The 27,492-nt window shown below is 43.3% G+C and overlaps 1 protein-coding gene across 1 annotated transcript in view; it reads right to left on the reverse strand.

Moving 5' to 3' along the window:
• LOC311297098 (uncharacterized protein) overlaps window positions 1-27,492 on the reverse strand; it is a 312,417-nt gene that overhangs the window by 268,200 nt on the left and 16,725 nt on the right. The window contains exons 11-20 of the mRNA XM_084419211.1: window positions 26,309-26,413; window positions 13,875-13,949; window positions 13,038-13,467; window positions 12,608-12,715; window positions 12,437-12,500; window positions 12,177-12,269; window positions 5,278-7,254; window positions 5,023-5,179; window positions 4,515-4,931; window positions 3,962-4,381 (exon numbers count right to left, since the gene is read on the reverse strand). Of these exons, the coding sequence (XP_084275337.1) occupies window positions 3,962-4,381; window positions 4,515-4,931; window positions 5,023-5,179; window positions 5,278-7,254; window positions 12,177-12,269; window positions 12,437-12,500; window positions 12,608-12,715; window positions 13,038-13,467; window positions 13,875-13,949; window positions 26,309-26,413 (3,846 nt within the window). The remainder of the gene's footprint in view (window positions 1-3,961; window positions 4,382-4,514; window positions 4,932-5,022; window positions 5,180-5,277; window positions 7,255-12,176; window positions 12,270-12,436; window positions 12,501-12,607; window positions 12,716-13,037; window positions 13,468-13,874; window positions 13,950-26,308; window positions 26,414-27,492) is intronic.

Genomic DNA, 27,492 nt, shown 5'->3' on the forward strand with positions numbered 1-27,492 from the left:
CGAAGTATAAAAGGGGCGCCTAGAGAACATGTCATCCTCTTTTCGTCTTCAGGGACTGTTTGTCTGATCTGCAATCATCTGGAAAAGATAGAAACAATTATGGCAAGTGAAAAGCGTTTCATGAAGTGTGTGGATCCGTGTCTCAGGTTTCTGATACCAGATGACACACACAACTTGTGCGTTTACTGTTTGGGCGAAGAGCACGCACAATCAGCTCTTGAGAGATCTGATTATGCAGATTGTGAGAGTTTTCCTCTAAGAAAACTCTGCTCTCGTCTGGTTCTATTGTCGAGGGAAAAAAGACAGGTTCGGGACCCGCTCGTGCTGAGGCACAGCAGAAACTCAGATCATGGGGCTCCCAGATGGAACTCGCTCATGAGTTTGAGAAAGGTGTCTCTCTCTCTCTCTCTCTCACGCCAGCTTTAAGCAAGTGCTTTACTGGCACCTAGCCCAAGAGAGAAAGAGATGGCTAATGAGGGTGAAGAAGAGGTACTACCTGAACCCTCACAGCCTCCGCATATGAGCTGTTGGGTGTTATGGAGCGCGCTTCAGCTGCCATGGGAGCGCATGAGGGAAGGAGCCGTTCACGGCAGGCTCGATGACCGGTTCCTTTCTGACCATAATTCCCCAGCTCCCGTAAGCCTTCCATTCCTTCCTGATCTACACACTGAGAAGGCATGGAAAACCCATATTCTGCACGCATCTATCGCCATCAGCGAGCAAACTATGCTGATGTTGAGGGGATTTGTGAACATGGATATGTGTCAATGCCCTCAATCGAAGAGATGTTCGCGAACTATCTCCCCACTGGAGAGGCATCAGCACTGAAAGCTCCAGCCCTGCCTTCCAAGCCACTCAAGATGACATCTCGCTTGAATGGCAGGGCATACTTGGCGGTGGGTCAGGCTGGGGCTGCTTTACACATGATGTCTGTGTTCCAAGCATTCCAAGCCGACCTGCTGAAGGACTTGGACCAGGGTCTCTCCCCTGATGCAGTGGACGAGCTGCACCGCACCACAGATCTGGCTCCTCGGGCCATCAAACAAACCACGGTGGCCACGGAGAGACGTCTGTGGCGGAACCTAATTGACATCATGGAGAAAGAAAAGGGTTTTCTCCTCAATGCACTGGTTTCGCCATCTGAACTTTTCGGTTGTTAAAACAATAGACTTTGGTTCCCTGTTTATAAAGTATTAAGGGGTTTGTATAGTGTAATGGAAAATTTAGATTTTCATTGATTTACAGTATTGATTTTCATTTTCTTTCAGTAAGACACTGAAATGACCCTCTGCTGGACTGTACGTGGTCTGCCAATTTTAGTTGACTGTGTGTGTGTGTTTTTAACACTGGGAAACAGGTGGGACGTCAGGAGGAGGCAGATTGAAAAGGGACCTTACGGGTCAGAGGTCGTCCAATTTAGAACTTGTGAGTTTGTAAGAATAAACTCAGCACTAGCAGAAAAACCTTTCCTTGTTTAGATAAGAGCCGTAAGCAGAAGACCTTGAAAGCAGGTATAAAGGCTGCTCTGCCCTTCCTCCGTCATCGCACTTGCTCCACAGATTGTACTTGTGACTTCTGTACGGCAACTAGACCTTCTTGCAAGAATAAATACTTTTAAAAGACAATTTGACTCAGAAATGTCTCTTACGCAGTGATGGTTGTTTAATGAATGATTTTTTGCCACAACAATAGGGAGGTTATTATAAGGTTAACAAAATAGGGCCCTGAAGTTCCCACTTTATAGGTAGGGTTGCATACCTCTTTCATAGGCCTCCTCTTGTGTTAGAGTCGTCAGGTTTATATAGTAGGTAGTGCCAATCTGTGGTCACCAGTAGTGTACAGGTTGGCTTCATTACATAGAGAAGACCGCCTCCGCCTCCAGAGAGGCCTCGGCTCTTAAGAGCTGAATAAAATAGTAGCTAGAATTATCCAGCTAGACCTTAATTTCAAGTCATAATTAATTAATTTCAAGTCATAAGGTTAAATGTTGTTGGCCTCATAGCTGAAGCCTCCATTTTCCTCGGGATGAACAGAGAAACAAGTAAACTGTCTTGTAACACAAGAATATAGACCTTGAACTTGAGAGAATATATTTTTCTCAAGGTCTTTCTCCCCTTGTTAGAGTCATTGTTAGAGTGATTTTGCTACCCACAGCTTTAGTTTATTCACCCGGCATCACTGGGGCTCAGGTAGAGACACATTAGTACTCCCTCCCATTCTGTTCAGTCTGAGTACACTCCCTCAGAGCCTAAGCACTGCCATGGACTGACGCTTTTGATAATCGAAGCTGTAAGCCTATCGATAGCACTTCTGCTGAGTACACTGCCTGTTGGCAATGTAAACTAGGAAAACCAGGCCCACAGAATTCTGTGAGAACACCTAAGATACCTGAGGCTAGTTCTGCTAACAAGCATCACTATCAAGTAGTCAGGCCTTCAGAGGCCTCCTTGAAGGTGGCTCCACCAACGAGTTGGGTGTTTAGCAATAACTGATTATCATGTTGCAGGCTCCCTTAGAGTCTCCCTGATTCTAGCCCAGAGCCTGGTCAGAATATATATATATATATATATATATATATATATATATATATATATATATATATATATATATATAACCTTAGTTCCCTATTAGATCAGCCCTAGAGCTGGAGTCGCTCCCCTTATTAGGGTCCCTTGTTTAGAGTACCCAGCCAAATCAATGCTTTAAAAGCACGGTGTAGATCCAGGATTGAGTAGAGTTACTCAATCTCTATGATCCGGTTTGTAAGTGAATACTGCCACTAATTGTAGTTCTCCCTATTGAATGCCTCCACAGGTATAGGCAGATAATGTGAGAGACTCTGTTTAGAAAACAGACAGGTTGTTGGCAAGACTAGGTCAGTAAAATAGACCAGATCAGCCTCCCTGGTGGCATGTGGGGCTGACTTTATGTCCCCCTCAGAAAGTGACTGGACGGGACTCCCTTCAGACCCCCAGGCCATGTTCCCTTAAAGGAACCCCTTCCATGGATTCTGTTGGTTCCAAGCATTTGGGCGGCCTTGGTAGGCCTTTGTTGTTCGGAAGCCTCTTTGAGGCTTATCGCTTGGGCAGTGACCGTAGGGAATAATGTCACTGACAGCCTGTATGTGACCTGAAGGGGGCTGTTTCTTGGTATTTTCGGTGAAACTGACGTTTCTGTCACAGCCATAATTGGCATGCAGTCCCCTCAGCATGGTGGGTTTGTATATCATTCCCCATAGCCTCATCGACACAGTGCGAGTTCCCTCTTGCCTGTCTTCAGAACTTGAGAGCCCTGTTACCTATTATTTTCATGTAATCTAAGGCCTTGTCCACACGGACACGGGTATTTTTATAACCGTGACTTTTTTTACGCGGTTCGGCCGTTCGTCCACACGGAAACGCAGTGTCAGGTCACTGAAACCGAACATTTTTGAAAACCCCTGCCAGGGTGAGGATTTTCAGAAACGCCGGTTGCAGTGTTGTCGTGTAGACAGTAAAACCGGGGTTTTTGCTTCTGATTGGCCAACGTGGCTTTACGATCGCCGCCTGCTGGTGTGGCATGCTCTTGACAGCGCGTGATAGCGTGTTTTTTGCGTTTTCATGTAGGCGGAGATTTCTTTTAAACCGAGCATGTGTGGATGGGATTTTTTTTTTAAACGCAGGAGGAAAAACTCCGGTTATAAAAATACCCGTGTCCGTGTGGACTAGGCCTTAAAATCATTAATTAGCTGGTTCAGGTGTGTTGGAGCTAAACTCTGCAGGATAGTAATAGATATACAAACCGTAAAAAAAAGGAGCGCTTGCTAACCATTTTAAATATAAATCACGCTGATCACTTTCTTTATTCCAGTCGGCTCATGTTATTATGAAAATAATTGTGCATTCGAATGCTCAAGAAAGACGATGTAAAATTAAAACAGCCTTCTGGCTGTACCGTCTTGACTTTAAAATTAAAATTTCACCTGAGCTGTGAGATGTAGGGCAGACACTGGAGGAATCCCCTCACTTCACTCTCTTCATCTGTCCAGTCTATCAGCTCTACTGGTTTCTTCTCTGTTTGGAGTTTCAGCACTTCTAGGAGGATGGAGCTCTTTCTCTCTGAGAGCTTTATTCTCCAGACTGCAGGAGCTGACTGATAAACTGGCTGCAATGCTGGAAGGACACTCCTGCCTGTTTGAGTCTCATAGTCCTTCACATGTGAACACAGATCCAGCAGGAAATCACAGTGTTCCTTAAGCACAGATGATAGCAGTATCTTCATATTTGTCTCTAGGGTTTCCACTTGTAAAAGAGCTGCTTGCAAGCATAGATTTAGTAGATATAATCTCTTTCTTTTTTCCCAATCTTTAAAAGATTCATTCTGCTTCTGTGGTGGAAAAACTCTACAGATAAGAACAAATCCATTACTTAGAAATAGAGGGTGATTGTAAATATTAGAAACATGTCAGTTGTAAATTATTAAAATAGATACTGAGACACATAGTATATTTGTAGTCATAAAAATTACAATTTCACCTGAGCTGTGAGATGTAGGGCAGACACTGGAGGAATCCCCTCACTTCACTCTCTTCATCTGTCCAGTCTATCAGCTCTACTGGTTTCTTCTCTGTTTGGAGTTTCAGCACTTCTAGGAGGATGGAGCTCTTTCTGTCTGAGAGCTTTATTCTCCAGACTGCAGGAGCTGATTGATAAATTGTCTTTAATGCTGGAAGGACACTCCTGCCTGTTTGAGTCTCATAGTCCTTTACATGTGAACACAGATCCAGCAGGAAATCCCATCTCCCATATTCATCAACATACATCAGTGCTTCAATAGTTCTCTTTGTGGAGTCTGGAGTATCTGTGAGACCAGCTTGCAGACACAGATTCAACAGAAATGATCTTTTTTTTATCTCCCATTCTTCACAGGATTTCCTCTCTGGTTGAGTGAATCTACAGTCCCAAAAATAGCAGCTTATGTACAATATTGCATGCAAAAAGAACTACTGGTGGTGGTGGGAAAAATATACAACCAAATTCTCACCTGGGCTGTGAGATGTAGGGCAGACACTGGAGGAATCCCCTCACTTCACTCTCTTCATCTGTCCAGTCTATCAGCTCTACTGGTTTCTTCTCTGTTTGGAGTTTCAGCACTTCTAGGAGGATGGAGCTCTTTCTCTCTGAGAGGTTTATGGACCACACTATGAAGAATATTGGAAAAACATTTGTAATTTAAGCATACAAAGCAGAAAATGTTACAAAAAAAGTATCTGTTTAAAATGTCTCACATGTAACTCACCATCTACTGGTACTGGTGTTTCCTCACTAGGTTTGCTGGTGACGTCCTCAAAGACAGCAGAGACTCTGACTCTATAGCACGTGCTGTGAGGAACAGTTAATGTACATTCACACTGAGGTCCTTGTGTTAGTACTGATGACCAGCCTTCCAGTCCTGCTTCTTTATACTCAACCATATACCGCAGCACTGGACAATCTTCATCAGCTTCAGCTTTTAACCAGGTGACTCCGATTGTGTCTCTGTTAATCTTAACAGATGGTTGTCCAGGTCTTGCTGCAGAGGCTGTTTTAAAGTTAACAATCCAGCTAAAGCTGCTCATACATTGGTTGTCAGCAACTGCATACCTGAGTTGATATTCTGTGTCTTGTTCCAAACCTGATAAAACATGTTTTTCATTTAAAGCCTCAGCATAAACTATCTGTTTCCATGTATTATTAATCTCATCATTGCTCACAACTCCATATTCCACCACATATCTCTCAGTGCTTTTGTTCATCAGAAGATTCAGCTTCAGAGATACGCTAGTGTGTTGTATGTGAGCTATTTGAGGAGGATCTGGTTTTAGTCCAAGCTTCATATTACAGCTCAGAATCGCCCCAGCATGATAACACTGCACAGAGTACTCAGGAAAACCATCACCACCGTTTATTGCTGCATCACCAGACACAGCAATGAACCTGGTTTGCTCGGTATCGTCATTTGCTTCTTTAGCAGCAATAAACAGTTGTACATCAATGAGCACTTTCTGATTGATGCTAACTGGCCTGGACAAAAGTGAATCATTTTGTATAATGTTATCAGATTCAATGTGCTGCTTAAGAGTTGCAAGAAATAAATCCTCAACATCTGGTGAGAAAAGAGTGAGACACATCACTCTGGTTATCTGAGAGTGACTGATGACCTTCTGTAACTCTGCCTGTGATTTCACAACAGTGATGTCTGCAGCTCTGCAGTCATTTAGAGTCTTCAGCTCAGTTTCTTTATTCTCCAGCCAGTTGTTTGTTTTTTCTGCACTGAATGGTGATTGGCTGTGCCTCTCTAAGAGATTTCGAAGGCTATTCTGTACTTTCTCATCTTTAACATGAATGATTTCAACAATCTTAGTGACTTCTCTCTTAAAATCTTCTTTGTACTCCTGCAGAAGCTCTGAAAATTCAATTAATTTATTTTTTAGTGCAGGGAACCACATAATCACAGTCAGATTTGCTTGACTTGTCATTAATTCCTGACAGATCCTGATCTGTTTCCTCAGATGTTCCAGAATATTCTCAGCTCGACGCATCAAGTTTTCACTGACTCCACTCAGAGCAGCACACACTGAGCTCTTGTCCAGTTTCTTCAGAGGATACAGCCAGACCTTCAGAGGAACTGCTCTCTCACCTTTAGATCCAAGCAGTGTCGGCAGAGAACCGTAGATCTCCACAGCCTTATCAAAAGACACTGGACTCTTCCAATCACCCACATCAATGTAGTGATAACAGTGATATAACAAGGTTTTAGCTTTTTCATTGTCATTCAGGTGTACATCTGAACAAACCAAGGAGGTCATCTTCTTCACCACCTTTTCCATTTCTGTATTTTTCTCAGAAATGTTGCTTTTACTATCAAAAACAAAGAATGCTTGAGCTCCATAGAACACAGCGATGATCACATGTGTTGCTGTGGTTGCATTAATGACTGAGGTAGGAGCTCCTTCCTGTATCAGTCTTTGGCTGATCATGTCCAGTTTGGTAGTGGTTCGATAGTGTAGGGTAACTCTGTCCTGGTGTTGAGACTGACCTGGGTGGTTCAGAAAGGCTGCAGCTCCACTTACTTTTAACAGTCCATGCAGAGTTCTTGCTCTTAATACAGAAGATGTTTCAAGAGCTCTGAATCTCTCCTGTAGGGAGTCACCTTCCAGAACCTTGACCTCTGTTTGAGGTCGAGGCAAAGACAATTTCATAGATGCTATAGTGCTTTCATTCCACAGAAAAGTATCTGAAAAACAACAAAAACAAATGTTTGATATATACTGAAAAATACAGAGTTTTCTGAATCATTTTGGAGTTTGTCATGAATTTGTTCTGACAGACATTAAGGTGAGATAAGGGCAAAGTAGAGCTGCACGATTCTGGATAAACTGAGAATCATGATTTTTTTTTTTTTTTTTTTTTTTTAAATAGAGAACCCACGAATCTGAACAGAAAACTAAACAAAATAACATGTAAGAGGCTCTGGCAAATATGAATTGCTGCAGTCCATTTAAATGTTTAATTAATTTGAATGAATTATTTATAAAAAAATAAATAATAATGAATGATTCAATGACAAATAAATGTTTTTAACAGTCACTTGTCGCCACCTAGTAATGTAACTGTTATCGATACAACAAATGCCACAGACTGAAAATAAGTTAAGGCCATTGCACACTGAGTCCGAAATTTTCGTATGCGTTTTTTCGTGTTCGTCAGCAGTAAAATTCGTCATGCACAGAAACAATCCGTGTATCATTCGTTCAGTCGTTTTTTAATTTAATATTGAAAGTAGAAAAATGAGAAAACAGTTCCTTTTTCGATGTTCATTTTTTCCAAAACAACGAAAAACAAGAATTCAGCTTGATTTTTCGTTTTTCGTTCTGAGGTAGAAAAATGTATACACAGCTGGAATATTCGTATTTTACACATGTGTGGGAATGAAACGCCCCTTTCCTTTGATTTGTCAGCCGAAGATCAAACTGTCCCGTCATCAGTTCTTCCTCAGTTCTGCACTGCAGAATAAGAGTCCTCGCGTTGTGATTCTTAACGCGTTTATTGCAACTACATTTCATCTTTTTTTTTTTCATCAAATAACCAGACTAACATGGCTCGACACAACCCGTACTGGGGAAACACTAGACAGGGCTTTCTTCTGTGTAGACCAGGAGTTCTCAAGTGCCAGGGGTTTGCTATTTTCCTATTTCCAAACTGTAAAGTCACGTTTATTTATTTGTTTATTTATTTTTATCATGAACCACGCTGTGTTTTATTCTTAAGTGACTATATAATGCATTTTACTTCAAATAATCTAAATGTTGACTTTGAAAAGTAGGCGCGTCAGAAGGCTATTCACTCTATTTTGGTTCATTTTTGGTGTGCGCCAGAAAGATGTTCAAGGAGACTGAGACGCGCTAAAGCAGCGCATCATGTTGTTTTCTTTATTTTCCAAAGGCATGACATTTTGTAGTCATTTTGAATGTACACAAATAAAAATATAAATGTTACTGTTTCGAATGACAGATTATTAAACGACAGAATATTATTATTTCCCCTGCTGAGCAACAAATCCAAGTGATGTCGCCGGCGCATCGCTCGCTCACACAGCATCTCTATCAGTTCACTTCTGGCATTGCTAACATCGCAGCCTGTTCATTATTAAAATAAAACACAGTCAACCAAACATATAAAAAGTTATTCTGCTTAATTTAATTGGTCTGTTGTACAATATAAAGGCTGTGCCGCACAGTAGGCTACTTGCTGTTATTCCAAACTCATTTCCCTTGCTGTGAAGATGATGATTTAGCATATACGTGTATTGGGACTTGACTTAAGTATAAAAGCCTTCTTTACATTACTAGTTAGCATCCAAATATTACATTGCAAATATGGAAACTTTGGACCGAATGAGAGATGCGCGAAACCAACGTCGGTACAGTTTCAGTTTCGATTCAAATAAATTCGTTTAGGCTTGGCGTTTAAAATTGGCTAAATGTTGTTTATAATAAAGGACAAAATAGGCTATTTTTATAAGCTATTAGGCTATATTTTTATTGTACGTGGCTACTTATTTTTCATTCTTGTTGTTTTCTGAATAGGCCTACCATTCATTTAAGGATTTGACATAGGCTACAGTAAGGGGAAGTAAAATACGCATAGACATAGCCTATATGTTATTAATAGTGTTTATAATGTTAATGTTGCATTTTATTTACCGATCTTTTACACTATTTCTGAATAGGCTAATAATAAAATGCGTTTGTTTCCCTCTCAACATGACCCAGTGCGCTGCGATACAAGCGCACATCTTTGAGATATAAATTAATACATTTTAATAAAACACAAGGCCTACATCATAAAACTCAGAAGAGTATGTATTTTAATATCTCTGTTGTTCTCTGTTCTCCGGTTGTTAGATAGTCAGTCTGAATGTCATGCGTTTACGTTAATATAGACATATTGTACATGCATTATTCTTTTCTTTTTGTATTAGTGTTAAAAATATTAAATTTACAACTAATTATATTGATTTATATCTTCATTTATTATTTAAAAAAAAATTATTGGGCGAGGGCGACCATGTAGGCTAACAGCCGTCATTTAGGCTACCTGCATACCCAGCTGATGCAAAGCGTATGTGAATTTATATCTACACAGAAGAAAGCCCTGTCTAGTGTTTTCCCCAGTACGGGTTGTGTCGAGCCATGTTAGTCTGGTTATTTGATGGAAAAAAAAAAAGATGAAATGTAGTTGCAATAAACGTGTTAAGAATCACAACGCGAGGACTCTTATTCTGCAGTGCAGAACTGAGGAAGAACTGATGACGGGACAGTTTGATCTTCGGCTGACAAATCAAAGGAAAGGGGCGTTTCATTCCCGCCCACGTGTAAAATACGAATATTCCAGCTGTTTATACATTTTTCTACCTCAGAACGAAAAACGAAAAATCAAGCTGAATTCTTGGTTTCGTTGTTTTGGAAAAAATGAAAATCGAAAAAGGAACTGTTTTCTCATTTTTCTACTTTCAATATTAAATTAAAAAACGACTGAACGAATGATACACGGATTAGAAACCTTGCACACTGAGTCCGATGCGTATTTATTAAACCTTTGCGGAAAAAAAAACGCAAAAAATACTAAATGGATTCGTCAAGCAGTGAGGATGAATTTGTTGCCCTCTTTCTTCTTAAAAAGAGAAAAAGAAAGAGGAAATATTGGGTCCATCCAATCCTGAGATAGCGCCGAGAGGAAGGAGAGTTTCACCTCATCAAGGAGTTGCGAAATTATCCCAAACGATTCAAAATTTACCTCAGAATGTCAGTGGAACAGTTTGATGCTTTGCTAGCGATACTGGAGCCACATATTAAAAATAAGACCACCAATTTCCGTGAACTAATCGATCCTCAACAGAAACTGGCAGTATGTCTATGGACGGACACACACACACACACACACACACACGCGGCCGGCAGAAGCGCTGGGCAGACAGAACAGCTGTATACAGGTTATATTTTATTCAGTGTCTTTGTAAAAGCACAAAAGTTTTCGTTGTGTCCGAGCCCGGCTGACGGCATGAGCCCGAGCCCGATTTAGACTTGCCTATTTTTAATACGTGGGCCGTTATAATATGGCGGCGCCAAATAATTTTTTTATTTATTAAATTAAACAAGCACAACATTCAATCAAATATTATTAAATATTTATTATTATTAATAAAATGTTTCAACATATCTCATTATTTTGAAATGTGTGCGTGCAACAAGCAAGAAGTGCATTTGTTAATCCAGTGACACGCGTCCATTGATTTTTATTAATACAACTTTTCTGTCAGCGTCTGCTGCAAAGATTAAGTTGACGATCGCCATCTCCTAGTGAACGCGCATATATAGAGAGAAATGCAAATCATGGATTACATAATCAGAAGGTAGGCTATAGGCTAGTTTTTTTCTTTTCGTTTTGAATTGTTTCATTTAAAGAAATTGACGATCGGCATCTCCGTAGTGAACGTGCCTATAGAGAGAAATGCACATCATGGATTAATCAGAGAGTAGGCTAGCCTATTTCTTTTCGTTTTGAATAGTTTCGTTTAATGAATTTGATGATCGCCATCTCCGTATGAACGCGCGTAGAGAGAAATGCACATCATGGATTAAATAATCAGCGAGTGGCCTATTTCTTTTCGTTTAGAATTGTTTCGTTTAATGAAATTTCAAGCTTTATTTAGATATTGGCCTATCTGTCATGTCTGTGAGGCATACACTGAGTTTTGGTTAATTTATGATGAGATTTCAATGCAAGTGACCGTGGCGCGCCAGCGCACGATCATGTCATGATTATATTTTCTGCTATATTTTTTATTTATTAATTATTTTATTTATTATTATTTTTTTATTTTTTATTTTTTCTGCTATATTTCTTATTTATTAAATCCAGGCAATTGGTTGATGAAAAATTTATTAAAATTAGCATACAATTTATACTCAAAACGAAAATCACTTTAAAGAAAGGCCTTTTACAAAACGAAACTTAATTAAGTGGTCAGAATGTCTGACTCCCGATGCATCCCATCTTACTCGTGCTGTTCACTTTTCATTATCAACACAGATGAAAAAAATAACATTTATAATATTTTAACAAATATGAACTAATGCGCTTATTTAATGAACTCGGGGCAAAATGCATCCTCGCAGCAGTGAGTGGGTGGTTGTTTCGGAGATGCGACATTAGGTTAGAGGTGTTTCCATCTCTCGCGGTCACCTTTTTATTGCACAATTTACAAATTGCCTCCTCAGTATTTACCGCCTTTCCCTTCTCTCTCTCTCTCTTTCTCTTACAACCACACATAAGCATTTTTAGGCTTTAAATAAATTATATTTATATATTATATATATATGCCGGTAATTACGGTATTGAAACTGATACCGTTGCTATTTTAAGACCCCGCGGTATACGATATTACTGTAATACCGCCCAACCCTAGTGTTTGAATCAAGATCACAAATCTATTAAAGATTAATTATGCAGCTCTAGGACAAAGCATTGGAAACCTTCATTCTTAGTATTCTAGTACTTTAAAATGTCATAAGTTGGTGGGAGAAATTGTGCAAAGGTAGAATTACAGTATGTTCCTCACTGTTTATTATATCCTAAATAAGATAAAGATCTTACCTTGGCTAAAAGAATCACTGTTACTGTCATACAATTCTCCAAGACTCAAAGGGCGACCTAGAGCAGCAATTTCAATTACATCTGAGGGAAAATCTGGAAAATATATAGTTATATATATATATATATATATATATATATATATATATATATATATATATATATATATATATATATATATATATACATATATATATATAAAATGTATAAAAAAAGTTGATCTGCAAAGTCATGTACTGTCTAGAAGCACAATATTCACCCACCATTACAGTGAACTTCAAATCCTTTACACAAACGTTTGGCATGCGCTTCCTTGTCTCTCAGAGTCTTTAAAAGAAAATACATTAATTCAAATCACTTAAATTAAAGAGATTTTTTTAAGTTCACAAAATAATTTCACATTGTAAATAAACATGTAGTTTCTGTATAGTTACCTCTTCCAGTTTTGTTAGCTTTGCAGTCAACCCTTTGATCTCTTCTTGCAATTCTTTCTCTGCTCCGAACATTCTGGTGTTCTCAATGTGATGAGGTAAACTGAAAGGCTAATCAAAATATATAAAATTATAAATAAATAAATAAAACAACAATAGACAGCATTTACATCAAATGGTGCACTTGATACTTAAATCACTAAATGCTAAGTTTGAACTTCTATTATTTAAATGGATGCTTCCATAATATTATAAAAAAAAAAAAAAATTGTTTGAAAATAAATGAATATATTACCATTAATGCTATATAGTCTGTAGCCATTTATGCTATGGCCAACAAATATATATATATAAGCTTCAGATATATTATATATAATTATATATTATAGCTTCAGAGAGATAATGAGAGTTATCTCCTGAAATGTTCAATCACCTCCACCAGGTTGTGCCTCTGCAGTGCTGGTACTGTGTAGTGTTGTCTGATGTGGGTCTCACAGTAAGACACAGTACAGGTCAAACAGGATTTAACAGCTTTGAGCTTCATCTCAGTGCAGAAATCACAGGGCACATCTTCAGGTCCAGCGTAACAGTGAGCAGGAAGAGCAGGACTAAATCCTGCCTTCTGGAGTTCCTCAATCAGTTTAGACAAAGCAACATTTACACTCAACACTGGACGACTTCTGAACCTCTTTCTGCACTGAGGACAAGCGTAACCTCCAGCTTGAGTTGGTTTGCTCCAGTAGATCTCAATGCAGTGTTTGCAGTAACTGTGTCCACAGGGGATGGAAACTGGATTCTTAAAGACCTCTGTGCACACTGGGCACTTGTAGTGATCCTCTGTCAGCAGAGTGGCTGAAAGTGTGCTGTGGGAAATGGTGTGGAATTGATGTGAAATTTGGAAAAAAGATTCCATTTGTTAACATGAACTAACAATGAAAAATACTTCTAAAGCATTTATCAATTTTATTTAATATTGATTACAATATTTACTAATACATCATTAAAATCAAAAGTTGTATTGTTAATAATATTCAATGAACCTGAGCTAACATGATCTAACAATGACAGTTGTAGTTTTATTAACTATCGTTAACAAATGTTAATAAATCCTGTAACAAATATATTGATCAGTGTTAGTTAAAGCATTAACTAACGTTAACTAATTGAGCGTTATTTTAAATTATAACCAGAAAATTGTTTAACTTCACATCAATATAAACTGGAAATGTAAACTGGAAAAAAAAATGATGTACCACATCATCTGGAGTACCTGATATCTGGAGATAACACCTCGTTACGGAATGAAATGTGTCTGTCAAATGGTTCCACGTTCTTCTCGAGAATACTGTGAAGATATATCAAAAGAACTGTATTTTATTGTACACAATATACTAGGGAAAAAAATAATATATTTTTGAACATTTTATTTACATATTTATGTTTTGCTTCAGCTGCTGCTCCACCTCCCCTTCATTGCTTCACCCCAAAATAACAAACACGCAATGCAACATATAGAGAGGCAACCATTAACAGCTGGCACATCAGACAGCTCGTGCAAGTATGGATGAATCAGATGTGATTCAACAACAAAAACAGAATACAACAGCATATCCTGGTTCTGGAAAACTGCAAAGTAAAACAATGTTTCTCACGTATCGTGCAGAAACAAACCAACCTCTGTGACTGTTTTCAGGCCTTCCCACTACAGAAGAATGCTTCTATCAAAAGTATGGTATGTTATGATTCATTATTGAGCTTCACGATCATTTAGGCCTAAATCACTGATTAAAAATTAGCAGAGAATGGGAGATCTTCGGAACTTAAGTAAGTGTGAGACTAATGGCGCAAAAAGCAAGTCACTAATGCAGAATTTTAGAATTTATTATTATTTAGGTCATGACATAAGCTTTTTGTGAAATAAATCGGTAAAAAGGCTAGCAGTTTAAACCCACTGTATGTTTGAATGTGGACATGTCTACATTTGTGTATTACCATTTAAACAAAGTAGGTGTTAGGTAAAAACTAAACATAACATTAAAATAACACAAATTAATACCCATGCATCTTCCCATGCTGACATAGCAGTTTCAAATGATGTAAAACTACTATGTTTGCAAAGTGTTCTTCTTAAAATGTTCACAATCTTTGCCCTATGTGACGTCTGTTTTTATACCAACATACATTTTGTTTTTCCTCATTTTTATAAAATTGCTAAATAAATAAACATTCACCAATCAGTACTTTTTACTTTTAAAACATAAGTACATTAAAAATCAAGTACTTTTGTACTATTACTAAAGTAAAATTAAAACGGAGTACCTTATACTTTTACTGGAGTAACATTTTTATATGGTATCTGTACTTTTACTCAAGTACTTGATTTGTGTACTTCGTCGACCACTAGTCTTAAGCACTAAAATAACCTGGACTTAAGAAAATACAGACTGCAGATTAACAAAAAAGAAACCTGAAATCCATGACAACTGACAGGCTTGGGTTCCGAACAAACAGGTTTTCCTTTTCGTAGTCACTCCGAGTTACGTCGGATGACGACAAATGGGGTTTCGCTTAGAAAGCCTATCATCTTCGAGTATATAAAACGAGCCAATGGCAATGAAATGCCATGGGTCTGCGGAATTTGCATAGCGTAACTCCGCCCCACCCTGGGGGTATATAAGGAAGTGCGCTGGCAACATGCAGATATGTTTTCGCTTCGGAGCCAAGAGTTTTCTTCACTCCTACAAGCCATTCTGTATCATCTTCACTCTACGAGACGAGCGGCTCTTCAGTGTGTTGGTGTGACGGCGTGTTCCAGCGAGATCACATTGCCTGCTGCTGATCTGTGCAGTGATCTGCCGACAGTGTGTGTGTTTCTCCCTGGGCGCTTCAGCACTCTGCTGAGCTTTTCCTCTCTCTAAAAGAGCTGCACGCGGCACGTCTTTTTCAACATGGCTCGCCCGTGTATTACTGGATGTGGGCGCGTGATTCATCTGCCTAACGGTCACGAGCGCTGTTTCGCGTGTTGGGCTTATTCACGCTCGGCAGCGCTCGCGGATGAGTCATGTTTTCTTTGCGGGAACGTGACCAACGCGATGTTTATAGATCAAGACTCAATGATCTCCGTGTGGGTAGAGTCCCCTCTGCCACACCCCAATCTATCTCTTCCTCGAGAGTGGATACTTTGGCTGGTGGCCAGGGTGATCTGAGGGTTACAGTGTGGCATAATACCGACGAGCATTCCTCGGGCCACGCCCCCCTCCACATCACAAACCGTGGGGCTTCCGTGTGCCTGGTTCCTCTCAGGGACCCAGTGTTTTCATTCGGGGCTCCAGCAGGTGGTGTCATGTCACTCACAGCATCACAAGGCGGGCTTGATTCCACTGGAAATGAGGATTCGACTGCGTTGCCTCCCTTTGGAGTGTCAGCGTTAGTCGGGTCAGATCCAGAGCTGATGGCCATGCTTTCCCGGGCAGATGAAAGTATCGGTTGGAGTGGCTTCGCCCTCCCCCCGAGCGCTGTAGGCTTACGATTGGTTCCTGGGCGCGTGTTGCTCTCAGCACTCGCTCCCAGTGCCTTTCTCCCGGACGTGCATCAGGACGCCTCCGGCTCGCGAGAGTCCCGTGACTTATCGCGCCCCGCAGGCGTCCTCCGCCTTCGCTGCACTCGATCGCGTGGCGATCATGGGCTGTATGTTCTCTGTCACTATCGTGGCACAGGCATGCAGTGCTGTGTGTCGCCTTCGCCTTCGAGGCAGTGCTGACTCGGGAGTTCTGTCAGACCAGGCCGCCGTGGAACGCTGGTCCTTCCCTGGCCAACACTGACAGAACGCGGAAACTCGACCACGCCCCCACGCAGGGACGCTATGCCTCCCATGTCTGGGCTGGTCGATCCGCCACGCACACTACTGACCTCGCTCTACGGGCGACATCGGTACCTGCGTGATCCCGGGGCCAAGTGATGTCCACAGCTGTGGTCCAGGAATGGGCTCAGCCAGGTTGATGTGAGGGGGTCTGGGAATTCATTTTCTCAGCTCCCCCATGTCCCAGGCTGGGCTCCTCGGCGGTGTGGTTGAGGACTGTACCCTACAGTCTTTGACCCCCCAGAAGCAGACTGAGGCCTTCTGCACCGACAGTCATCCGTCCGTGCGGTCTCCTTAGTCTGCTTCCCGCCAAGGCCGCCTCCCTGCGGCCCCTCCCCTCGAGCCTTCACTGGCCCCTGGCAGGAGAGGGTTGCAGGAGGGTGGCACCACCGTCTCCGCCCCTTAGCCGGTCAAACACCAGGCTAAGCAGCATTCTTGAGACGAGTGATTTGCTCGGCGGTGTGGTTGAGGACTGCGCCCAACAGTCTTCGACCCTCCCCTGAAGTGGACTGAGGCCTTCTGCACCAATGGTCATCCTCCCGTGCGGTCTCCTTAGTCTACTCCCCGCCGAGGCCGCCTCCCTGCGGCTCCTCCCCTCGAGCCTTCACCGGCCCCGGGCTGGAGGGGGATGCAGGAGGGCGGCACGGCCCGTCTCCGCCCCTTAGCTGGCCAAACACCAGGCTAAGCAGCACTTTCAAGACGGGCAGCTTGGTGTTAGGGCTCAGTTCTTCTCAGGAGTTGGTAGCAGGGCCACTCCGTCCCTCGGTGGAGGGTCGGGGGAGAATCTCTTGTTTCAAGAACTGATGCCCCTTCCTCCGAGCCCCAAGAGGCTGTGGATGACAGTGTGCGCCGCTCACGAGCCTCGCCACTCTCGTCCCCCTCTGTCGCCAGACCCCTGCCAGAGCACGCCCCGTGGGACGCTGGTCCTCCCCTGGCCTCCTCTGGCAGGGCGCAGCTAATGACCGTGCCCCCACACCGGACCGCTATGCCACCCACGTCCGGGCCGGTCATTCCGCTTCACTGCTCCACCAGTGTACGTCTGGTCCGCTTGACCCCGCTGGTATAGCTTTTGGGAGCTTTCCCAGACTGTCCGGTTGGGTCGCGAGAACCATCAGGCTCGGCTACACGATTCAGTTCGCGCGGTCTCCTCCCCGCTTCAGGGGAGTCCGCTTCACTATACTTACTTACTTAGGCCTTTAAATTCCAATAGGAACATAGGCCATCGACGAAGCTCTTCCAACCTCTCTGGTCTCAGGCCCTCCGCTCCTGATGTTGCCACGTCAGCCCTTCTTTCTTCATCTCCTGTTCTGTGGTTCTTCTCCAGGTGATTCTTGGTCTGCCTCTCTTCCTCCTGCCCTGTGGGTTCCACGTCAGTGCCTGTTTAGTGATTGATTTCTTCCTCCTGAGTGTGTGCCCTATCCACTTCCATTTCCTCCTCCGAATTTGCATTTCTATTGGGTCCTGTTTGGTGAGTTCCCACAGGTTGGTGTTAGAAATGATGTTGGGCCAGTATATTCCTAGGAGGCGTCTGAGGCACCGGTTGGTGAAGGCACTTATTGAGTATGGTGGTGGTAATTCTCCAGGTTTCTGAGCCATAAAGTAGAGTGGTCTTTACGTTTGAGTTGAAGATTTGCAGTTTGGTTTTGAGAGATAAGTTTTTGCCTTCCAAATATTATTTAGCATGTTGAATGTTGTCCTTGCTTTTCCGATCCTGGCTTGGACATCGTCCTCCGTGCCACCTTCCCTTGAAATGATGCTACCAAGGTATGTGAAGCTGTTTACATCCTCTAGTGCATTTTGATCCATGGTTATGGGTGTGTTGTTCTTGCTGTTGATACGCAATACTTTAGTTTTTGATGAATTTATTTTGAGACCGAGCAGAGCAGCTGTTTCCTCCAGTTTTCCAGATTTTTCCTGCATCTGTTGGTGTGTGTGGGCCAGTAGTGCCAGATCATCAGCGAAATCGAGATCTTCTAGCTGCTCGGTCAAGCTCCACTGTATGCCGGTTCGTCTATTGTTTGTTGTTTCTTTCATCACCCAGTCTATGCAAAGGAGGAAAAGAAAGGGTGAGAGCAGGCACCCTTGCCGCACACCGGTCAGAACCTCAAATGCCTCCGATATACATCCTTCATGGAGGACTTGACATCTCATCCCTTGGTAGGTGCTCCTTATGATGTCGATGATCATTGCTGGGATACCATAATGAGCCATCAGTTTCCACAGCCTTTCCCTATCCACACTGTCAAAGGCTTTTTCGAAATCTATGAAATTCACATAGACAGGCGAGTTCCATTCGATGGACTGTTCAATAATAATCCTGAGGGTGGCAATTTGGTCTCCACAGGATCTGTTGTTCCTGAAGCCAGCCTGGTTTTCCCTCAGTTTCTCATCGACCCCCTTCTGGAGCCTCTCGAGCAGGATATGGTTGAGCACCTTCCCAGGTGTTGAAAGGAGCATAATACCTCTGTAGTTTTGGCACTGCCGGAGGTCTCCTTTCTTAGGGATTTTCACGATGTGGCCATCTCTCCAGTCAGATGGGACATTTTCTTCCTCCCTGATGGTTTTCATGAGGTGGTGGAGCATGTTGGTGGAGGTTTCAGTGTCGGCCTTAAGAGCATCTGCTGGAATCCCGTCTGGTCCCTCTGCTTTCCCTCCTTTCAAGGCCTTAATGGCTTTTCTGATTTCCATCTTGGTGGGGGGGTTGCAGTTAATCTCCAATAGGTTTGGGGCTATTGGGATATCTGCTGTCAGTTGAGGAGGCTGCCTGTTGAGCAGGTCTCTGAAGTGTTCAGTCCATCTCTTCACCTGTTCTTCCTTGGTTGTCAGGAGTACACCCTGTGAGTTTTTAATGTGTGCCTGTGCGTGTCTGAATTTGCCTGTGAGCTTTCTTGTAGTTAAGTAAGTCTTTCACGTTGTTCTTTCCTGCTGCTTCTTCTGCCTGTTGTGCCAAATCCTCAATAAATTTCTTCTTGTCTCTCCTTACACTTCTTTTCACTTCTTTATTTGCTGTTGCATATTCTTTCTGTGCTGCTGCCTTGGTCGCTCTGGTTTTACTTCTGTTTACTCCATCTTTTTTCTTCCTCCTCTCACTCACTTTGCTATCTGTATCTCTGGATAGCCAGGGCTTGCTGTCTGTCTTCCTCCTCCCTACTACTTCTTTGCATGTATCTTTCCACAAGGTTTTCAGACCTTTCCATATCTCTTCCACTTTGCTTGGGGTTTCTATTTGTAGGGCTTGGTACCGGTTGTGTAGTGCTACTTTGTAGAGTTCGGATGTACCTATATCCTGAAATTGCTGTGTGTTGAATTTGGCCCTTTCTTCCCTGTGCTTCATGCATTTTAACTTCAGCTGGATCTTTGCTGTGAGGAGGTGGTGGTCAGATCCTGCATCTGCTCCTCTTTGGACTCTAACATCCAGCAGAGAGTGTCTAAACTTCTGACTTATGCAGATGTGATCTATCTGATTTTTTCTGTGGTGTGGTCAGCAGACACCCAGGTGGCTTTATGTGTTGGAATACTGACCCACCAATGACCAAGTTGTTGTCAGCACAAGCTGCTGCGAACCTCTCTCCATTCTCATTCATGGTCCCTAGTCCTTCTCTTCCCATTACTGTCTCAAAGCCGTTGTTATTGTTCCCTATCTTTGCATTCATGTCTCCCATCAAGATCATGACGTCCTTCCTTTTCCTGGCCTGTAGAATAGTGTATAGTTGGTTGTAGAATTGGTCCTTTGTTTCATCATCCGTGTCATTGGTGGGGGCTTAGCATTGTACCACTTGGAGGTTTATTTTCTTGTGGGTGGTTTGAAATTTGGCAGTGATAATCCGTGAGTTGATGGGTTCCCAGCTGAGAAGGGCCCTATGTGCTTCCTTGGACAGCATGAATGCTACTCCCTCTGTGTGTGGTGCAGAGTCATCGGGATGTCCTGAGTAGAGTATGGTCTCTCCACTTGCCAGCTTGACCTGCCCTGACTGGAGCCACCTGGTTTCTCCCAGACCAAGGAGGGATATCCCGTACCTCCTCATCTCCTCCGCTATCACTGCTGCCTTTCCACCAGCATACATGGTCCTCACATTCCATGTCGCTATGGTGGTGGGTCGCTTTGAGGTCAGAAGCCGCTTCAAACGTACAGTCTCCTTGCGGTTTTCCATGCACGTCGTCATATTTTCTTTAGCTTGGTTCGCTGCAGAGGCTTCCTTCCGAAGGCTTGAGGATTTTCTGATTTTCGTCGATGTTCCCGTAGCTGAAGGCTTTTTACAGGGTGGAGTAGCTGGTCCCACACCCAACCCCCACCTTTGGGGGAATGTTTTGGAGTTGGCTTGTTAGTCCTCTTCCCTCGCCTATTGTCTCCCAGGTAATGGGTTACAGCCTCCTACCACGTGAGGCCAGACAGGCTTTGGGTCGTGTACAAGCTGTCTCGGCACATCAAGCCCAAACCAACTCCTGCTGCTGTGTATTGAAAGCTGCACTAGGCAAGCTAACTCTACCAGCAGCGCAAGACGCTTCACTATGGTCGGTGGCAATGCCCCTGTCATGAGAGTGGAGGTCGCCACCCTACTGGCGAAGGGTGTGATCGAGATTGTCCCTCCAGCCGAAATGAAGTCCAGCTTCTACAGCCCCTACTTCATTGTACCGAGGACAGCGATCGACCTGAAGGACGTCTACTTCTATGTCACCATTCTTCCTCGACACAGACCGTTCCTACGGTTTGCTTTCGAGGGGCAGGCATACCAGTACGCGGTTCTCCCTTTCGGGCTAGCCCTGTCTCCTTGCGTCTTCACGAAGGTCGTCGAGGCAGCCCTTGTTCCTCTATGGGAACACGGGGTTCGCATCCTGAACCATCTCGACGACTGGCTGATCCTAGCTCACTCTCGAGACCAGGTTTGCAAACACAGGGACCTAGTGCTCCGGAACCTAGCTTGTCTGGGCCTTCGGGTCAACTGGGAAAAGAGCAAACTCTGCCCCGTGCAGAGGATCTCTTTTCTCGGTATGGAAATTGACTCGGTCGCCATGTGCACGCAGCTTACGAGCGGGCGCGCGCAGTCACTGCTGACTTGCCTTCGCCAATTCGAGGGCAAGAGTGCGGTTCCACTGAAACTATTTCAGAGGCTCCTGGGGCATATGGCATCCGCAGCCGCAGTAACGGCGCTCGGATTGCTTCATATGAGACCGCTTCAGCTTTGGCTTCGCGATCGAGTCCTGATGTGGGCATGGCAACACGGCACGCTCCGAGTCCCAGTGACTCCGACCTGCCGTCAGACCTTCACCCCGTGGTCGAACCTCAATTTTCTACGGGCCGGAGTTCCCTTAGAACGAGCTTCCAGGCATGTTGTTGTATCAACGGATGCCTCTGACACGGGTTGGGGTGCCATGTGCAATGGTCATGCTGCCGCGGGCTCCTGGACAGGACCCCAGCGCCTTTGGCATGTCAATTGCCTCGAGTTGCTGGCTGTACGTCTCACCGCTTCTGTGCGTTGCTCAGGGGCCAACACGTACTAGTCCGATCAGACAATACCACGACAGTAGCGTACATCAACCGACAAGGTGGTCTACGCTCCCGCCGTATGTCGCAACTCACCCGCCACCTCCTCATATGGAGTCAGAAGCATCTGAGGTCGCTTCGAGCCATTTATATCCCGGGAGACCTGAACCAGGCGGCCGACGAGCTGTCTCGGCTTCGGCCTCTCGCTGGAGAATGGAGACTCCATCCCCAGTCGGTCCAGCTGATTTGGGATCAGTTCGGGGACGCACAGGTAGATCTGTTTGCCTCCCACGACTCGTCCCACTGCGACCTGTATTATTCCCTGACCAAGGGCACGCTCGGCACGGATGCACTGGCGCACAGCTGGCCGCGGGGCCTACGCAAGTATACGTTTCCCCCAGTGAGCCTTCTTGCGCAGACCTTGCGCAAGATCAGGGAGGACGAGGAGCAGGTAATATTGGTTGCCCCGTATTGGCACAACCGCACTTGGTTCCCAGAACTAGTACTCCTCGCGACAGCACCTCCCTGGCCAATTCCTCTGAGGAAGGCGCTGCTTTCTCAGGGACGGGGCACCTTATGGCACCCTCGTCCCGATCTTTGAACCTCCACGTTTGGCTCCTGGACGGGACGAGGTAGGTTTGAGTACCCTACCACCAGCGGTGGAGGCTACCATCACTTCCGCTAGAGCATTGTCCACGAGACATGCCTATGCGTTGAAGTGGAACCTCTTCGTCAACTGGTGTTCTTCTAAACAACAAGAACCCACGAAATGCCCGATCAGTGTTGTGCTTTCCTTCCTGCAAGAAGGGTTGGAGCGAAGGCTGTCTCCCTCCACCCTGAAAGTGTACGTTGACGCTATTGCCGCTAGGGCTGAAACGATTAGTCGACATTGTCGACAACGTCGACAATAAAAAATTGTCGACAAATATCTTTGTTGTCGAGTAGTCGTTTGATCCCACGTGACCTAATGTAAGGGCCTGCAATATCGCGATTTGACCGCTACGGCGCTGTAGCGCTAGAGTGTAATGCAGCCGTTACAAATGCTATTGCGGTAGAAGAAAACACAGCGCGAATTATGACGGAGTGCAAACGAATCCGAACTAGTAAGGTGTGTAAAGTTTCACAAAACTGCAAACCAAGAATGCTGTCGTATGCAATACATGCAAGGCGGAACTTGCTTTTCACGGGAGCACAACATGCATATTAAAACACTTAAAGAGGAAAAACCCGGCACGAGACGAGCCGGTGAGAGGTGAATATTCTCCAGCTGAAGCTAAATAACTAGCAGTAAATCTCTTTTTAGAGAATGCAATACTACTAATAATAGCAATAATATTAACAATAATAATATAATTACAGTAATGTGATGATTCATTTTTGCATAGAATAAAGCTTGATCGAGCTTAGGAGTCGGGGCTGTTTTTATTATTGTAGCTCTATTAGGTAACGTTATTACAGTCTTATCCCTTGCCTGTATTTTGTTACATATTCATGAAGACTTACAAAAGGAGATGTTATGAAGAATATCATGTCAGTTCATTTTTTATACTGTAAATTAAAAGGTGAATGAGAATGTCAGCTCAGCTCAATTGTCATATCAATTTAAAAAAAAAAAAAGATTCTTATAATAATTGTTTGCAGTTTAAGTGTGTCTGTAATGCAGCTGATCATTTTTTTTGTTTATTTTTTTTCTATTGAAAGAGAACAGAATATTTAAACAATGCTTAGAGAGCATTTGTGTGTGATTTGAGTTGGACAGAAATCTGAAAACTTAAAGAGAATGACCTGTTTAGTTGCTCGAAGTTCATTAAAACAACCATTTCAAAAGCTGAAGTGATTTTCTTTTTTTATATTATAGTTAGAATATGTATAATTCCGTGTTTTAACTAATTGAAAAGGCTGAATAATCGTTCCAAACGTACTGATTAGTCGGCGAAATAATCGATGAATAGTCGATTAATCGTTCTAATAATCGTTAGATTATTCGATTATCAAAATAATCATTTGTTGCAGCCCTAATTGCCGCACATCACGACGCAGTCGAAGGTAAGTCCGTTGGAAAGCAGACTTGGTCATCAGGTTCCTGAGAGGAGCGAGGAGACTAAATCCTCCTCGCCCTCCTCTCGTTCCCTCTTGGGACCTCTCAGTGGTTCTAACTGCCCTGCAGAGTGCTCCCTTTTAGCCTCTGCAATCAGTGGAGCTTAAGTTCCTGTATATGAAGACAGCGCGCCTGGTTGCATTGGCCTCCATCAAGAGGGTAGGGGACCTGCAGGCATTCTCGGTTGACGAAGCGTGCCTGGAATTCGGGCCGGCTAACTCTCACGTGATCCTGAGACCCCGGCCTGGATATGTGCCCAAGGTTCCCCTTTCGAGACCAGGTGGTGAACCTGCAAGCGCTGCCCTTGGAGGAGGCAGACCCAGCCTTGGCACTGCTCTGTCCAGTACGCGCCCTCCGTGCTTACGTTGACAGAACGCAGTGTTTCAGGACCTCAGACCAGCTCTTTGTCTGTCATGGTGGGAAGCTGAAGGGAAAGGCTCTCTCAAAGCAAAGGTTGTCTCACTGGATAGTGGACGCCATTGCTTTGGCTTACCAGCAGCAAGGTCGACCATGCCCCCTTGGTGTGACGGCCCACTCCACCCGGAGTGTGGCATCCTCTTGGGCTCTAGCGCATGGCGCCTCGCTAACAGACATCTGCAGAGCTGCAGGCTGGGCGACACCTAACACATTCGCGAGATTCTACAATCTCAGAGTTGAGCCAGTTTCTTCTCATGTACTCGCTTCAACTAGCCGGTGCTAGATTCTGCTCAGGTGTCTTCGCTTGCTCGCCATTCCTCTCCACGGACAGGATACGTGCGATATTCTCCTCAGGTGAACCTCATAAGCCCTGAGTCTCCTCCAGCACTGTTGACGTCAACGCCAGAGTTATGCCACTGGCAGCTTTCGCGCTTGGCTAGGTGCCTCCATGTGCATGGTTCCCCCTCCGGGTGACCCCCACATGTGTATTTCCACTGTAAGCCTCTTTGAGCATGTGTCTTTCCCTCGGCAAGCCACCTTGCCACCCCTGGGGTTGAAATATTCCACCTGCGGCTGGACACCCCAGTGATTCTCCATATGCAGCCCCTCGGGGTCATATGTGTATTCCAAGTCCCCCCCTTCGGGTTGGGCATAAAATGCATATTTCCACTGAGATATGCTTCCCAGTGTACCTTGGTATTCCTGTGTTAAGTAGGAGTCCTTCGTCCATGCCAGTCTCACGACAGGGAGCTCAGACTTACGCAGGGCACTGGAAGACAGTCGAGAGGTGGCGTGATTACACTGGGAACCCCATTCGTCATCATCCGACGTAACTCGGAGTGACTACGAAAGGGAACGTCTCGGTTACGTATGTAACCCTCGTTCCCTGAGTTCAGTCTCGGCTCCTCAGCGAAGACATATCTGCATGTTGCCAGCGCACTTCCTTATATACCCCCAGGTTGGGGCGGAGTTACGCTATGCAAATTCCGCAGACCCATGGCATTTCATTGCCATTGGCTCGTTTTATATACTCGAAGATGATAGGCTTTCTAAGCGAAACCCCATTCGTCGTCATCCGACGTAACGTCTCCGTTCCCTACTCAGGGAACGAGGGTTACATACGTAACCGAGACGTTCTGTTTCTTAATTCTCAGAGTTGAACAAACATACGTGTCAAATTCTGCCTAATTGATTAACTTAACTAACTTCGCTAACTTTGCTTAACTAAACTAACTAATTATGCTTGTGTTTATCTATGGCTGGCTAATGGTGCCAGTTAATCGGTTAAGAATTTGCAAAAATGTGCATGCCTACAACATACAATATATTTTCTTCTTTCTAGACACATTGTATTATCTGAATATATTGTTTATTTAATGTATAAATGATGAAAATATTTCTTCTCTGCAAGAGATTACAGTTCAGCAAGTACCATTTACTACGAGCAACGATTGTCAGTAACCAATAATTAAAAAAAAGGTGATGGCAATTTAAATGAAAGCTTAAATCACAAATTGGTAATTTGTATAATACTATTTTTTTAATATGATAAGATTTTGTTTTTGTGCAACTATTTAGCAACATTCCAAAGAACCTTCAGAATTATTGGTCAATACATATACAGTCCTGACCAATTAATTGAACAATATGAGACTTTTTTTTTAGACTGATTTTGAGAGCACAGCTAAGGGATATATATATATGTGGTAATGGTGATAAGAAAGTAATAAACTCCTTTCAACAACAGCAAGATCTCTCTGTATTTAACTTTGTGTGTAAAATATTGTAATGTCAAAACAAAAATCTGGTAAACAGTCTGTCTAATCATTATTGTCAAAATTTAAATACCTTTCTTTACTCAGGTAACTTGGTGTTCCATCTCTGAACAATATTGGTCGATCCAGTGACTGGTCACTTCTCAGAGATGTGCAAGAAGGTGCTGAAGATGTTGCACTATTTGAACAAAAAATTACTTTTACAGGCAGGTAAAAAGGGTAAAATATTCAGACAACTCAGGATATATGAAATATACTTCAATATAATTACTAAATCAATAGATATCTCTCATTCAAACAGAAGAGATGCTGAATGAGACTTTAATTATAATTGATTCATGGCAGAGGTGTCAAACTAAAGCTGTGTTCAAAATCACCTACTTCACCCTCATTCACTATTCCCCATTAGTCCACTGATATAATACACTTGCAGGAGTGGATGAAATCGGAATTTATTCGACCCTAACAGTGCATTATGGGTATTCTCTAGAAGTTGAGTGTCCATCGGTTGTACACTCATTATTGCAGTATGGGATTGAATGAGTGCACTCGATAACGTCCACTATGGTTTTGGACAGCACTACAAATGGCTGTCCTCACAAATAGTGCCCTATTTAAGGGTCTAGGGGATGAAGTTCCTGGAGGGCCACTGTCCAGCAGAGTTTAGCTCCAAACCTAATTAACACACCTGAACCAGCTAAGTAAAATCTTCAGGATCACTAGAAACTTTCAGGCAGGTTTTTTTGGAGCTGGTTTAAGCTACACACTGCAGGACAGTGGTCCTCCAGGAGCAGAGTTTGACAAGTAGTTTACGGGATGGTTGTTAAATGAGAACTTATAAGACTAAACATGCTCTGTAATTGTTGTTAATGATAAACAAAAACAGTAGTCTTATAATTGCAGTTTGCTTCTTAAAGGTGCATTGTGTAATATTTAGGAGAATCTGTTGACAGAAATGCAATATCATATACATAACTATGTTTTCAGTGGTGTATGAAGACCTTACTTAATGAACCGTTATGTTTTTATTACTTTAGAATGAGCCATTTCTGTCTACACACACCGCAGGTCCCCTTACATTGAAATGCGCCGACATGTTTCTACAGTAGCCCTAAACGGACAAACGCGTTTCGTCACTACAGTATGTTGTTCTTCGTGCAAAGAAGCAAGCTAAAATCAAGACACTGATGAACAAGTAAAAATAATATTCACAATAACATATTGTTTTAATGAATAATTAAGTAAACCTAATTTCTT

The sequence above is a fragment of the Rutilus rutilus genome, assembly GCF_951802725.1.
Source record: "Rutilus rutilus genome assembly, chromosome: 9".
Lineage (NCBI taxonomy): Eukaryota > Metazoa > Chordata > Actinopteri > Cypriniformes > Leuciscidae > Rutilus > Rutilus rutilus.